The sequence below is a fragment of the Acomys minous genome (genome assembly GCF_964271855.1).
Source record: "Acomys minous genome assembly, chromosome: 7".
In the NCBI taxonomy this organism is placed as follows: domain Eukaryota; kingdom Metazoa; phylum Chordata; class Mammalia; order Rodentia; family Muridae; genus Acomys; species Acomys minous.
In genome coordinates this window covers 45,413,901-45,430,013 of record NC_140488.1, presented here as the reverse complement: position 1 = coordinate 45,430,013, position 16,113 = coordinate 45,413,901, and the positions used below count along the sequence as shown (strand labels likewise).

At 36.9% G+C, this 16,113-nt stretch overlaps 1 protein-coding gene and 1 pseudogene across 3 annotated transcripts in view; both read left to right on the top strand.

The window, feature by feature from the left end:
• Positions 1-16,113, top strand: part of TBC1D8B (TBC1 domain family member 8B) — a 72,386-nt gene that overhangs the window by 13,577 nt on the left and 42,696 nt on the right. Inside the window, exons 2-7 of one of the 2 annotated variants that reach the window (XM_084788777.1) lie at positions 4,986-5,050; positions 5,823-5,933; positions 8,638-8,756; positions 9,900-10,125; positions 10,853-11,093; positions 15,597-15,804. In XM_084788777.1, the coding sequence (XP_084644903.1) occupies positions 8,691-8,756; positions 9,900-10,125; positions 10,853-11,093; positions 15,597-15,804 (741 nt within the window). In that variant the 5' untranslated portion in view covers positions 4,986-5,050; positions 5,823-5,933; positions 8,638-8,690. The remainder of the gene's footprint in view (positions 1-4,985; positions 5,051-5,822; positions 5,934-8,637; positions 8,757-9,899; positions 10,126-10,852; positions 11,094-15,596; positions 15,805-16,113) is intronic. The other variant, XM_084788776.1, reaches the window with a different exon arrangement.
• LOC311601378 (heterogeneous nuclear ribonucleoprotein A3-like) lies at positions 1,057-2,216 on the top strand (annotated as a pseudogene). The gene has a single exon. The product of its transcript is annotated as a heterogeneous nuclear ribonucleoprotein A3-like (transcript).

The window sequence follows — 16,113 nt, the reverse complement described above, 5'->3', positions numbered from 1 at the left end:
CACAGAAACAAATCCCCCCTTTTTAAATTTTATTTTATTAATTTATTCATATTATAGCACGATTGTTAGCCCATCCCTTGTGTCCTCCCATTCCTCCCTCCCTCCCTTACTCCCCTCCCTTATGTCTGTGACTGACGGGGGCCTCCTTCCCCTATATATGCTCATAGGGTATCGAGTCTTTTCTTGGTAACCTGCTATCCTTCCTCTGAGTGCCACCAGGCCTCCCCATCCAGGGGGAGGAAGTCCCCCTTAGGAACAGTCATAGGGGAGGGGAATAAGGGGAAAATGGGAGGGAGGGAAGAATGGGAGGATACAAGGGATGGGATAACCATTGAGATGTAACAAGAATAAATTAATAAAAAAATAAAATATTAACTTTCAAAAAAAGGTGGGGGGGGGGATCCAGAAGCAAAAAGAGACAGATGGTATACACTCACTTATATTGAGACACTAGTCCAAGGGTTACGTCCCATGAAAAACTTTACTTACCAGGAAAGTGGGACAGAGGGGAGGACATCCTATTGGGATTTTAGGTGAGAGAAGCATGAGAGAATGGGGAAATAGAAGAATCCAGAGGGTCCTGGGAACCTACAAGAAGAACATTATGATGGGCGGATCTGGGTCCTCGGGTCCTCCTCAAACTATGGCACTAGCCAAGGAAAATATAGACAGTGAACTTCAAACCCCTACCCAGACCTAGCTGATGGACAGGACATTCTCCACTGCTGAGTGGAGAGCGAGATCTGGCTTTCAATTTATTTTTAAAAATTATATACAATATATTTTGATCATATTCTTTCCAACTCCTCCCAGATCCTCTTCAACTTCCTATCTATTCAACTCCATTCTCTTCCTCCCTCCTTCCCTCCTTTCTCCCCCCTCAAACATAAAACAAGGGTAAAAACAAATGAAATATTTTAGATGTATTTATTTTTTATACATAAGTGTTTTGCCTACATATATGTATGTGCACCATGTGCATGCCTATGAATTATTGTGAGCTGTCATGTGTGTGCTTAGTCCTTTGCAAGAACAGTAAGTAAGAACAGTCTCAAAATGGAGGTAAAAGGGCCACCAGGTCACCCCTAGCCTGATCCCATCCTCTGGCGGGGGTGGGGAGAAGGGCCATGATCCAAAGGCACCAGAACAGCTGAGGAAGCTGCTTATTGGTTGTCTGGACTTTGAAACCACAGATGATAGCTTAAGAGAGCATTTTGAGAAATGGGGAACACTTACAGACTGTGTGGCAATGAGAAATCCCCCAAACAAAATGTTCCAGGGGCTTTGGTTTTGTGGCCTACTCTATGTTGAAGAGGTGGATGCTGCAAATGTGTGCTTGGCCACACAAGGTTGATGGGTGGTGGTGGAAGCAAAGAGAGCTGTTTCTGGAGAAGATTCTGTAAAGCTTGGTGCCCATTTAATGGTGAAGAACATTTTTGTTGGTGATATTAAAGAAGGTACAGAAGACTATAATCTGAGAGACTACATTGAAAAGTATGGCAATATTGAAACCATAGAAGTTATGGAAGGCAGGCCAGTGGAAAAAAGAGAGGATTTGCTTTTGATGATCATGACACAGTTGATAAAATTGTTGTTCAGAAATGCCACTCTATTAATAGGCATAATTGTGAAGTGAAAAAGCTCTTTCTAAACAAGAGATACAGTGTGCTGGATCACAGAGAGGTCGTGGATGTAGATCTGGCAACTTTATGGGTTGTGGTGGAAACTTGAAGAGGAGGCTAAGGTGCTGGAGGTGATGGCAGCAGAGGCAGTTATGGAAGTGGTGATGGTGGACATAATGGATCTGGAGGTGACGGTGGCAACTACGGTGGTGGTCCTGGTTACAGTAGTAGAGGAGGTTATGGTGGTGGTGGACCAGGATGTGGAAACCAAGGTGGTGGGTATGGTGGAGGAGGATATGAGGTAACTATAGTGTCGGTGGGAACTATAATGACTTTGGAAAATATAATGGACCCATGAAGTGGGCCAGTTTTGGTGGAAGAAGCTTAGGCAGTCCCTATGGTGGTGGCTATAGATCTGGTGGTGAACCAGTGGATATGGTAGCAGAAGGTTTTAAAAAAAAACAGCAGAAAAAGACTACAGTTCTTAGAGAGAGAGAGAGAGAGAGAGAGAGAGAGAGAGAGAGAGAGAGAGAGAGAGAGAGAGAGAGAGAGAGAGAGGAGTTGTCGGGATAACTACAGGTTACTTTGAGAGAGTCATCCCAAATACATTAGACAAACTGTAAAATTTTTCCACAGAAGAAACAATGATCCATAGTTAGAAAACTTACTGCAACTTAAACAGGAAACTCTTCTTGTTTAGGACTGTCGTAGCCACAGTTTGCAAAAGGTGCAGCTATTGATGAATGCAATGTAGTGTCAATTAGGTCTACATTCCTGAGGTCATTTATCTGTTGTAGCTTTGGTTTTTTTTTCTTTTCTTTTCTTTTTTTCTTTTCATTACATCAGGTATATTGTCCTGTAAATTGTGGTAGTGGTAGTAGGAATAAAACATTAAGGAATTTTAAATTTTTCAATATATTTGTAGTTCAGGTTTTCTACATTTTGTACAGAACCTTTAACAAAATGTAGTTCTGAAGGTGTTTCCTTGTGAGTTAACAAGTAAAGAAGATCATTGTTAATTGCTATTTTCTATGAATTTTGCTTAAGTTAATATAAAGACACACCTACCAACCAGCAACTGAAGGGGGAATCTATTCTCCCCATTTCCAAAACCATGATGGAGAGAATAGATATTTGTATGTTTGCGATGTGTGCTTTAGATGATTAGGATAAGCTAATAAAACATAGCATATTTGTGAATTTAATAGCATTGAGATTACCTTCAAATGAAAAAGATCTCAAAAGTTCCTATTTGGGTTTTGTGGATTTTCTTTCAAAATGTAGGCATGGTTTTAGTGTGTTGTGTTAGCTTTATTGAGTCCTAGCCATGTTGAGAACATCTCTATTCCACATCTACCTTGATCACATTGACACTGCTGCCAAGAGTTTGGGTATAAAGAGTTTATACCGCCCTCTACTTACCAAGGGTGGAAGATGTATTTCATCTCCCAGTTTAACAGTCTGTACTTTTAATGCAGAACCACCAAGCCTGCTGGGTCTCAGTAAACTGGTGGGTACCTGGTTTGTTCTGCTTTTCAAATTCAAGATCTTAAAGCCTGTTGGTCTCATAGTCACTCTCTTTGGTTAAGTCAGACACACACACACACACACACACACACACACACACACACACCTTTTCAGAGAAAAGGAATAAACATCACTCGTTTGAACACTTGACTGGCTGGCATACTTTCCTGTTTATACCCTATTCATTTTGCTGCATGATGAAACCCAGGATAGTAAGATGGCGTTGTCCAAACAAAGCAGCAGAAAATGTAGCACAGTTGCTTAGTGCAAGCACCAAGCCCCTCACTTCCAAAGATCTGTATTCAAATTTGGATGCTCTGGAGTACCTAAATCTCCAAAGAACACATGGTTATTCTTTGTATATATCTTATCCTAAAAGATGTTAATATGAGTTACAATTCCTTTGGAGACCCTGGTTGAGAAGATTTTTAGGTACTAAGGTTATATGAAAATGTCTATTGTTGCACCAGCTGGTTAACAATTTCAATCAAGCCCTAAGTATGTGCCCTGCTGTGACCTTCTTTTCCAGTTGAATGTCAAATTAATATTTTTACTTGATTTTTAAAGTATAAGCTAAACAATAAAAAGGGGAGTGAGGGAAAAAGAACAGTAAGTGTTCTTAACCACTGAGCCATCCCTCCAGTGCCCAGAAATCTTTGAGAATTTTCCCACTATCAAAATCCTTGGTCATATCAGTAGCTAACATTATGCTACATTTATGGCATTTTTAATTTTATGTTTAGTCCCTTATCTACACTCCTATTTCTAGCTGAGTCAAGTTTTCTTTTCTGTTATTCTCTAATTTGCTTCCCTTTATGATTTTAATGATTTCCTAGTCCATATATGCCGGTGTACTTATATTTTCTTGCAAAGCTAGTTTGAAATCTGAAATCTTTTCAAGTGGGTAAAAGTAGGAAAAGAACCAAAAGCCTGGTTTATAATTGTTTTTTATTTTTTCTTGAGAGTATATATGCTGAATTTTAAAAATGCCCATGGAGCAAAAACATCACTTAGCTAACCAAAGCTTTTAAAAATAGAAAAGTAGACGTATAAAGTTGAGCCATTCCATGCCATAGTTAAGGCAACACACTATGCCTTATTGTGCTTGACGATAAGCTACAAACCCAGAAGTAGGAAAAATAGTTATTCCCAGAGACCTAATCTCTAAATATGCACCACTTAGATAGTAGTTATAATAACCAGACTAATAAGTAAATACTCGGTTGTGTAGTATAGAATTTAAGTATTATAAGCATTCAAAGAGGGAAAGCATTATTTCTTGGCATTGGTACTAAAGATTTCATAGGGGAAGTGGTTTTTAAAGGAAATATGCAATTCGGATTAGCTGGACTGGGCTAGAAGAATTTTGCTAACATTTCTCAGGAAAGAGATTATTGTTCAACAAAGACCCTAAGGTAAAATTTAACTGACTGTTTAAGAAAGCAGAAAATTTTGTTCCAGGAAATAGTAGGAAATATGATCAGATAATTATAATAGATCTAATTAAGTAAAAAGCATGAATTCAACATTAAGGAATTAGAAATTGTTGAAAAGAAAATCATTTTGCTCAGGCATTCTTAATAATGACAATTTTTACCTTACATAAAAATTTAAGATGTTCTTATATAATACAGCTTAGCTAATATTCAGTGTTTCACTGTATACTGAGCATTGCAGTAAGTCAACGGTTCTCAACGTGTGGGTTGACCAACCCTTTCACAGGAGTCACATATCAGATACACTGAACATCAGATATTTATATTACTGTTCACATCAGTAGCAAAATTATAGTTGTGAAGTAGGAACAAAATAATTTTATGGTTTGTGTTATGTTAGGTCTGGGTAAATATGAGGAACTGAATTAAAGGGTCACAGCATTAGGAAGATTGAGGACTACTGCTGTAAGTAATAACTTATTTCCCCTTTACAATACCCTTTGCAATTGATTGTTTTTGACTTCTTTATTTTACAAATGAGGATGTAGAAATGGAAACTACTTATTGTGCCCAAATTGGAGTTAGTGACAAAGTTAGAATTCAGTCTCTCATAGTCTCTAGTACTAGATTCTTCCTCCTTATCTAATAAATACACAACCTTATTACAGAACTTTTTCAGTGCTGCAAATAAGAGATTTGGACAAATGAGCCTACATATTTTTCTTTCCCAAACACTGCTTGTGTTGATAAATGTTAGTCCTTCCATTTCAAATATGTATTTTTTTTGTCTGTGTTAGGTCTGGGTAAATATGAGTGTGTGATGTATGTGTGCACATGCTTACAGTCCAGAGGATACCCTTGGAAGTTGTTCCTTAGCTGTCATCTACCTTTTCCCCCTTTGATTTGTTGTCCCCTTTTGCTCTGGAACTCACCAAGCAGACTAGGCTGGCTAACCCGAAATCTCCAGACACCCAGCTCACCTCTGCCTCTCCAGTGCTCAAATTACCAAGTGTGGCCACCTTGACTGGCATGTTTAATCAAGACTCTAGGGTTGAAACTCAGGTCCCTTACTGAGCTATCTCCCTATCCTCCATAAATATATTTACTTTAAGAAAAAAATCTCAATCAAGACTCTGGAGTAGAATTTGTGAAATAAATTCATTAATTTGTCATATGAATCAATACTTACTTTATCTCTTAGAAAGTCTGTGTCCTAACAATTTTTATATTGCAACAGGGCTTCTGGTTGGGACTCTTGATTCTGTGTTAGACTCTACTGCTAAAGTGGCTCCATTTCGCATCCTGCATCAGACTCCAGATTCTCAAGTTTACTTGTCAATTGCATGTGGTAAGTATGATTGTTTAAAAAAAATCCTACAATTCAAGTAGATTCAAGAGACTAAGATAATTATGTTAGAGCTAATTGAGCTTGAAATTCCAAATTGAAGAATTAATAACTACCCAAGTGAAAATACTTGTACTAAAACATTCTTATTAATGAGGATTTTCATTATGTTTAAATGCATAGAATATCTTAAATAAAATCAAAATCAACTCAAATTGAATGTCACTGTACATTAACATTGTTGCAAGTGCTTTGTATGTAGTAAAACTGAATATTCAAGTTTACTTCTATGTTGCAGTTGTTTTCAGATTTGGATGCAAGTTAAATGCAACCATTCTTTGAAAGAATGGCAAGACCTCCCTTTAAGAATGATACAGGTTACTGAGAGATTAAAACTCCACTGGTATGCGAGACCTGAAGTATGTGGTCCAGCAGTGCAGATTCTGAGTGTCTTTTGGTCATTGTTCTTGCTACCTGTCTTTTTTTTTTTTTTTAACCAAACTGCTAGGAAGATTGGACCTTCCCCCATTAAATACTGGTGTTCTTTATTTTTTTTCCCTCTTCTGATAACTGAGATGAGGAGAGCATGGAGTTTATGGTAAGCCCAAACTTAAAGGTTATTCCCTGAAAAAGTAGAAGCCTGAACATGTGATTTTTATTCGTACACACGTTGTTTCCTAAAAGGCAATGGAATGCTTTACAGGGAGTGCGATATAGTCATTCGTGCTCAGGTTGTCCGGATCTCTCCACAATGTATATTGTGGGCAGTGTGGGAAAGAGGTTGGGATGAGGCTTCCCAATGATACAGATCAGAATCATTTAAAAAAAAAACTCACAGTGATAGTTTGGTACCTTCTCTATAATTCCATCGTAACACTGAACCAAACTAGAATATTGAGTGAATGATTTCTCCTTTCCTTCTCCCCTCTTTTCTAGAATGTGTGTATGTGTTTGAAAAATGCACATAAATCTGTAGATACTTCATATTTGTGAACATAGTGTTCAATTTTCTTACTATTATACTATTTAGAAGAAATGGGAGTTCTGTGGAAGAGTGGAGGGAAGATAGAGGGAGCTGGAAGAGTCAAGGACACCACAAGAAGAACTACAGAGTAAACTAACCTGGGCCCATGGGGCCTCACAGATACTGAACCACCAACCAAAGAGTTTACACGGAATGGACCTAGACTCCCCACCCCTACCTATATGTAGCAGATGTGCAGCTTGGTCATCATGTGGGTCCCCTAACAATTGGAGCAGGAGCTGTCTCTGACTCTGTTGCCAAAAACCACTAGATCCCTTTCCCCTAGCTGGGCTTTCTTGTCTGGCCACAGTGGGAGAGGATGTGCTTAGTCCTGCTGTGACTTGATCTGCCAGGGTGGGTTGGTACTCCTTGATGACTTTCCCTTCTCTGAGGTGAAAGGGAGGGGGAACGAAGGGAGAGGTATGGGAGTGGGACTACGAGGAGATGAGGGAAAGAGCTGTGATCAGGTTGTAAAGTGATTAAATAAGTAATAAAAAGAAATTTCCCATTAAATTTCCTTCAGTTGTGCTACTAAGTCTGTTCTCCTGGCTCTTTAAAATTAGATTCTATCAAAACTAAATGCAAATAAGATTAAGAGAATTTTATAATTTCAGTTCATTGGCCAAAATTGTTTTGAAAAAAACAAGTCCTTTCTATTTTAAAAAAAGTTAAAGGTGACTCTTCTTGCAAGTGAAGATGATACATAAATATATATCTTCTTCATAACATAAATAGAAGTCTAACTGGATTATAGGAAATGAACAATTTTGCAGTGTCAATAAAATTTACTGCAGTCCTCTCTATATATCATAGGAACATTCTGTGAAGTCAACATGATTTCTTTTTAATGAGATTTGTATAATCCATATTTCTAGGAAGATTTTCAACAATATTTGGTAATGGGAGGAGTGGGGCTGGATAATGAAACCTTCTACAAGTGAAAGCAAACCTAGAATAATAATTCAGTGTGGCCTTAATTAAGATAGCTAACACTGATGCAGTAGGTCTTATGGTTTACTATTACCACAGTGTTTCTGACTTTTATCATGAAATTTGTATAAGTTTGCTAGTTCTTTTTAAACAAATGAACTGCTTTTGTATGCTTAGTGACCATAGTAAAAAGTCCACATTTGTACAGTTGTGTGAAGGACTGTCACATGCTTGTTATTTTCAGCCATAAAGAATTTACACACAATGCTACTAGTTGTATTTGAGGACCAAGAGGTAGTGTGTGTGTGTGTGTGTGTGTGTGTGTGTGTGTGTGTGTGTGTGTTTGTCTGTGTCTCTATGTCTCTCTCTCTCTGTGTGTGTGTGTGTGTGTGTGTGTGTGTGTGTGTGTGTGTGTGTGTTCTACAAGCTTTTTTAAAAGATAATGATTGCTCTCCAGGCACTAATTACTATTATCTTATTTTCAGATTTTTAAATATTTTCTTATGAGCTATAATTACTTTTCTCCCATTTCATTAAATATTGCATTTTTCTATTTATAATAAATATAGCTCTACTGCTCATGTTCCTATATTCAGATGGAATAGAATAAATGTATTATCTTTATTTCTATAAAGCCATCTTTTCTGAAAATGACCAAATAATTTTATTTCTTTTAAAACTAAATTTGTTTAACTATCAAGAGGTTTATTATGATGTTTTCCTTGAATCTTTCTTCTCTATATTATCAATAAGGAGCCAACAGAGAAGAAATAACAAAACACTGGGACTGGTTGGAACAAAATATCATGAAGACTTTATCTGTGTTTGATTCAAATGAAGATATTACTAATTTTGTACAAGGCAAAATACGAGTAAGTGGAATGGATGAGTACATAAAGAAGATGTGGTATATATTCACAGCAGAGCCTTATTCTCCCATAAAAAATAAACGTCATATGCAGAAAATGTTATAAGATTAACGATAACATTGTTAAGCCAATGAGCGAGATTCAAAATCAAGTAGTGCAGGGTTTTTTTTTTCATATACAGAATTTAAATTCTACACACATATGTGTGCATGCACTTATGCACAAAGTGAAGGATGGGACTTATTGGGGGAAGGAAGGAAGCTAATGAGAAGAGAAAGAGAAATGGGAACAAAATGAAAGACAAATATTGCATATTTCTCTTATACACTGATTTAAATGTATATTAATATCTAGATTATAAAAAGAGAAATATTAAAAAGAGAAATATTGCATGTTTCTCATGTACAAATTTAAATATATATTAACATTTATATTGTATACATATATATATCACTGAAATTGAGAATAGGAAGGGGTCTGTGAGAGTGGAGATCGTGGGGGATGGTTATGGAGTGAATTATGAGCGAAGTACAGTGATGTATATGTATGAAAATGTCAGAATGAAACTCAGTATTTTATATGTATTTTTAAACAATAAGAAATTATAGAAATCAACAAGTTCTTCATTGTTTACACAATTGGTATGAGCTCTAAGTCCTCTGAATAAAACATGCATGACTCCAAAAATGAATAAGGGATTTGCATTCTGTAAATGGAGTACTAAATCTTCAGCTTTCCACTTATGGAAAGTTTGGAGGTGACACGGAAGGGCACCCGTCTACTGGCACTTTTCAGGACTTTCAGCAGCACGTGTATGAGTGTCAGGATAAGTGCTTCAGAAAATTGTACAATGCTTCAGTTTTGTGCTCTCGAGAATATTCCTGTTGGTATTTTCATTTCACTGTATCTTAAATTGGATTTTGTACAAAGCTTTTGTTCATTCAGAAGATGTGTGATACCTACATTTGTGATAGCTTCTTATAAAGAGAAAAACACTAGCACAAAACTGAAAACAATGAGCTCATCTCTATCCTAAGAAGTATGCATTCCAAGTCTATTTGATCAAGTATACTTAAAATTAAATATGAAAAATACTTTTGTTGATAGGTGATGATAATTTTTCAGAAGATATTTTATCTCTTCTAGGGACTAATTGCTGAAGAGGGTAAACAGTCTTTTGCAAAAGAAGATGATCCTGAGAAATTTCGAGAAGCCCTTTTGAAATTTGAAAAATCTTTTGGTTTACCAGAGCAGGAAAAACTAGTAACGTATTATTCCTGCAGTTACTGGAAAGGACGGGTTCCTTGTCAGGGTTGGCTCTACCTAAGTACCAACTTTCTCAGCTTCTATTCTTTCTTGCTAGGATCAGAAAGTAAGTGTCTGTTTACTGCTTATCATGGCTTTCAATTTTCTGACTGTCCTCTCAACTCAGTGGCGTTAGGTTGCATATAGAGTAATGGGATTGATATTAAAAGTAATTAAATTATTCACACATCAAAGAGGTTTCAACCACAGAAAGAATCCTTTTAAGGCTCTTTATGCAATGCCGGGAGCAATTTTTAAATGATAAGCATCTGGTATATAACCACTGTTACCTTGTTAGAAGCTACCCACTTGCTTTAATGTGTGCTTTAATTCTTGTTTTAAACATACAACAAAAGCTACTAGTCATTGTACCTCATGAGCTACATCTCGTTTTGTAGCCACAAAGAATCGAATGGTACTACTTACAGCATATGTATAGCTTTTTACATCAGTGGTTATATAATTAGATAATTATGTTTAAAGACAGATTTAAACACATCAAAACCTTTTCCTAATTGTTTAAAATGATATCTGTTCCAAGTATTGGGTATTTATCTCTGTAGTGGAGCACATGCCTGGCATGCATAAAGCCATGGGCCCCATCTCAGTGCCATTCAAAACAAAACAAAAAAGAAGAACCACTGATTATTCTTGACAGTGCTTCAAAATTTTAACTAACTCTGACCTCTAAAATACTATAACATTTTGCTAGTGCTCATAGTAAAAGAACTGAATTATGAACATAAATCAATATTGAGAATTTAATTGCACTTACTTACAACTCTTATTTGCAGTTAAACTCATTATCTCCTGGGATGCAATATCAAAACTTGAAAAGACATCAACTGTTATACTAACAGAGAGTATTCACATATGTTCCGAAGGAGAGAATCACTATTTTTCAATGTTTTTGCATATTAATGAAACATACCTGCTTATGGAACAACTGGCAAACTATGCAATAAAGAGACTTTTTGATAAGGAAACATTTGATAATGACCCAGTACTTGATGATCCTCTACAGATTACCAAAAGGTATTTAAATATAAATATTTATTTCTATTTTCATTTATTATCTTTTGGGGTTATGGGGGAGTCCTGCATTCCAAGGTAGGGGTCCAGAGGTCAGAGGATAGCTTGCAGAAGTCAGTTCTCTTCTTCCAACCATGTGGATTCTGGGAATTAAACTCAGGTCCTCAGGCTTGGAAGCAAGCACCTTTACCCTCTGAGCCATTTCTCTGGCCCCAATATTTATGTTTTAAAGTATTGTTTGACTCGAAGAATGGTATAACATTGATTCACATTAAAAGTTAACTGTTCTGTATTATATAACAGTTTTTCTCTGGGATTGATAATTGATGTGTATGTTTGTAAGTTTAGTTGAATGTATTTTAGAACTGTTGCTCCTCCATGAAATTTAATTCTAAGAGATAATAGAAATTAGGCTTGGAAATGATTTTTAACTTAAATAGGATGTGTATTAGAGTATGTCATATGTCTTATGTAAGATTTCTGTTGCTGCAGTGAAACACCATGACCAAAGCAAGTTGGGTTTATTTGGCTTACACTTCCATAGCACTGGTCATTATCGAAGGAAGTCAGGGAAAGAACAAAACAGGGCAGGAACCTAGAGGCAGGAGCTGATGCAGAGGCCATGGAGGGGTGCTGCTTACTGGATTGCTCTCCATGGCTTGCTCAGCCTGCCCTTTTGTAGCACCCAGGACCATCTTACTAGGTATGGTACCACCCACAATGAGCTGGTCCTTCCCCCATCAATCACTAATTTAGAAAATGCCCTACAGGCGTGCATACAGCCTGATCTCATCGAGTCATTTTCTCAACTGGAGCTCCCTCCTTTCTGATGGCTCTAGCTTGTGTGAAGTTGACATAAAACTAGCCAGTACATAGTAGTCTCAGAAATGTAGAGAGTTTAATGTGATTAGGTAACTCCAAATTTGTCCATTTGTAGTATAGATAATTTTAATTCTAGAGTAGTTAAACATTTTGTTTATTTTAAAACCAATTTAGTGATACTATAACATTTTTATGTAGAGATAACTTAATAGAGCCAGTGGAGCATGGGCTTTAGTTTGAGACTGGAGAAATCTCCTGAAATTATCCATTACTCAGAGCCTCTGTTTCCTCCTTTGTCATTTCTACCTCTGTGAGCCCTTATTGGGAATGAGTGAAATGTGTGTTGGTTAAATATAAAAGAACTACATAAGTACTAATCAGTATTACTACCTACATCAGAAGTATCTGGCGAGGTGGGAATGGGGACATGTCTATATAATCTGAGCGCTTGGAAGGCTGAGGCAGGAAGATCATTAATTTGTTCTAGTCCAGCCTGGACTACACAAGGAGCCCTTGTCTTCAAGGAGGGGAAGAAAAAGACTGTTGGACTGATCATTGTTCATAATTCAATTCAGTTTGCTGAGACTGAACAGAATCTTAGATTCTGCTTCACTCTTACACAGTTGGCTGAAAGGGACTTGCCAAAGGGGAGCGGGAAAGGAACGGATCTGGAAATAGCTGGTGAAAGCTGCTTTTGGCAAAGATGAGAAATAGACTGGGAAAGTTTAAGAGAAACCTAATTCGGAGTCCTGTGGCTAGACTAAGTGATGTGGAGGCTTGTTGGAAACTGCCTAGCTCTAATTGGGTAGGCATTTCTCACACAGTTCCTAAATTATTCCCAAAATTCAGATGCATAACGATTACTTTGTGCATCTGCTTTTTTAGACGTTAGATGAATAAGGTGAGTTCTTATACTTTACTATCCAAGTTAGGTCTCTACATGATTCATAAATGGAACTCTTTCATTAAGATGTAAGGCTCAGAGATGGCTCAAAGGTTAAGAGCACTGGCTGTTCTTGCAGAGGACTCAAGTTTGATTGCCAGCACTGATACAGTGGCTAACAGCTACCTGTAACTCCTGTTCCAAGGGGTTTGATTCCTTTTCTGACATCCACGGGGACCAGGTACACATGTGGTAAACAGACACACATGCAGGCGAAACATTGATACAATAAAAATAAATAAATGGATAAACTTAAAAAAGAATTTAATGCTAGAGAGATGACTTGGTGATTGAGAACACTTACTGCTTTTGCAGAAGACCCCGGTTCAGTTCCGAGCACCCACATCGGATGATCCATAACCTCTTGTAACTTCAGTTCCAAGGGATCTGACATGCCCTGGCCTCCTCAAACACCTGCACACACATACTCCACACAAACTGACACAGGCACCCCCACATTCACATAAACAAAACAATTTAAAAATTCACTTTAGCTTACATTATTGTTAGGCATTTGCTTTTGTAAGTTTTGCCTTGATTGGCCACTAGAAACTTTCTTTTACAAGTCATTTTATTTTCCCTCACATAACCCCACTCCTGGGTGAAGAATTATACGTAATTAATGACTGCTGAGAAAGGGAGAATTAATTAGTCTTCCCTAGGAATGAGCCCGTATTTGGTTACCTAATACCACACGGCCTGCCCTAAAATTGTATGCATCCAAGTAATACTAAACAGACTCAGCAAGTTGTATGTATGTATTTATCCATACATCCACACAAACATATACATAATAATTAAAGAAAAAGAGGCCATGAATTTGAAAGAGGGTGGTGGGGATGGTTGAGGCTGGAGGGAGGGGTGATATAAAATTTTAATTGAATATAAAATTTGGGGTCTGGGGAGATGGCTCAATGGTTAAGAGCACTGGCTGTTCTTACAGAAAACCTGGGTTCAATTTCCAGCATCTGCATGGTGGCTCACAACCATGTGTAACTCCAGGCACAGGGGATCCCACACTCTCTTCTGTTCTCTTCAGGTACCTTGTATATATAGTGCACTGACCCGCATGCAAGCAAAGCATCTATACACATAAAAGTAAATAAAATAAAGAAAAATACAAAAATTAAAAGTGCTGGGTGCAGTGGTGCACACCTGTAATCCCAGCTCTTGGGAAGCAGAAGCAGGCAGATCTCTGTGAGTTTGAAACCATCCTGGTGTACAAAGGGAGTTCAAGACAGCCAGGGCTACATCTAAAAAAAAAAAAACCACAAAAAATAAAGGTAAGTTTATTTCTTTTAAAATACAGTATAAGAGATCATATATCAATGAGTTTATCCATTACCAAGTCTTTATTTAAATGAAGTATAGTAAATTTTGTCTTTATATATCTTTGACTGAGCATATTAAAAGTCACATGTGTCTAAATCTCTTTTTTCTAGTAAGTAAGAATATCTTACTAAGAAAGTCTTCAGATTACTTTTGTTTTCTTTTGTCTTGTCGAGACAGGGTCTCTCTGTGTAGCCCTGGCTATCCTGGACTCACTTTGCAGACCAGGCTGGCCTCGAACTCACAAAAATCCGCCTGCCTCTGCCTCTTAGAATGCTGGGATTATAGATATGCTCCACCGAGCCTGGCTGTCAGATTACACTTTTTAAATAGAGCATTTTTATTGCTTCTGTTTGCTTTACAAATATATGCTCTACAACATAAATAATCTGGAAGCACAATTGCAGGTGTTTAGTGTATATCCATCCATTTGTGTGGTTTAGTCCAGAAATTTAACATGTTTGCACAAACAGAGCTTAACACAACATACTTCATTTTCTTTTGTAATAACATGTCACAGAATTTTTTCTGTCCACAGAAATGGGCCGTGGTAAGTCAGCCATTTAAGTAATAATGGAATAGCCCACAAATTACAACTTAAGTAGAGTAAAAATTTACATAGTTTTCTGGATATATATACCAGGATGATTTTGTGAGGCACGATGAAGAAGTACATTTTCAAACAGTAGATGCAGGAAGGATGAATTTAGTTTCAATTTTGTTGGCTTTGAGTTAGAACTTGCATAATTTACTTACTACCCCAGATGGCATTGCTGCTTAGCACAAGGCATTTAGTAACCCTGGAAAAATCATGCTATTTAGAGCGACAGCTTTGTATTGATATATTTATCTTTCAGCTAACAAGATTCATCTCTGTTTATCAACTCCTGTCCCATGCCCGGCACAGTGCAAGCAGTGTTGTTTTGTTTTGCTTGAGTTTTGGGTGTTTTTAAACAATCATGTAAAATTTTGCCTCACTGAATCTTGATATGCTGTTTTAGAACATGTGCTTCCTCTTTAAAGTTTAATGACACCAATTTTTATTCTTTAATTTCATTTTATTTGTATAACTGCTTGATTTTCTAATAACCAAATGAGTAAATTACTGTATTCCAAGGTTGGTTTTAGCCATAGGAACATGTTATTAACACATTATAATACTAGTCCTCCATAAAATCACCCCGACACATCATTTTGGGACCATTATGATCTCTAACTTTTGTGTATCTTAGTCTGTGAAGAAAATGAAATTGGGAAAAAATAAATGGGAGTTTGTGTGTTATTTTTCCATTTAAGAATTCATTGAAGAACACCGCACCCCATGTTTGGTTTTTCTGCTCTCTAGTTTATATAGGTTAATATGTATAGGTATGTGCATACTTTAGAATTCATCACTTTTGTCGTTTCTACAGAGGTTTGGAATACCGAGCCCACAGTGAGCAATTCAAAGCCTTTTTTAGGCTACCCAAAGAAGAATCTTTGAAGGAAGTGCATGAGTGTTTCTTATGGGTACCATTCAGCCACTTCAGTGCTCATGGGAAAATGTGCATTTCAGAGAACTACATCTGCTTTGCTAGCCAGGATGGCAATCTATGTAGTGTAATCATTCCCTTACGAGAGGTAATATAAATTTGGGTACATATTAAGTTTTTATTTTATAGAATACCCTGTAATTCTGTGAATTTGTGAAAGGCTCAATATGTGTCCTTTTAGCAATTTAATCATTTAAGTACAAAATTACTCTTCAAGTTAAAAATACCAGCTTGTGAGATATTTTTAAATTCTTTTTAGTAAAGCTTTGCAAGAAGTGAAAGTAGAGAATTATTAAAAGCAGGGAAGGTTTAGGGCAGTGCTTCTCAACCTTCCTAATGTTGTGACCCTTTAAATACAGTTCCTCATGTTGTGATGGCCCCAACCATAAAATTATTT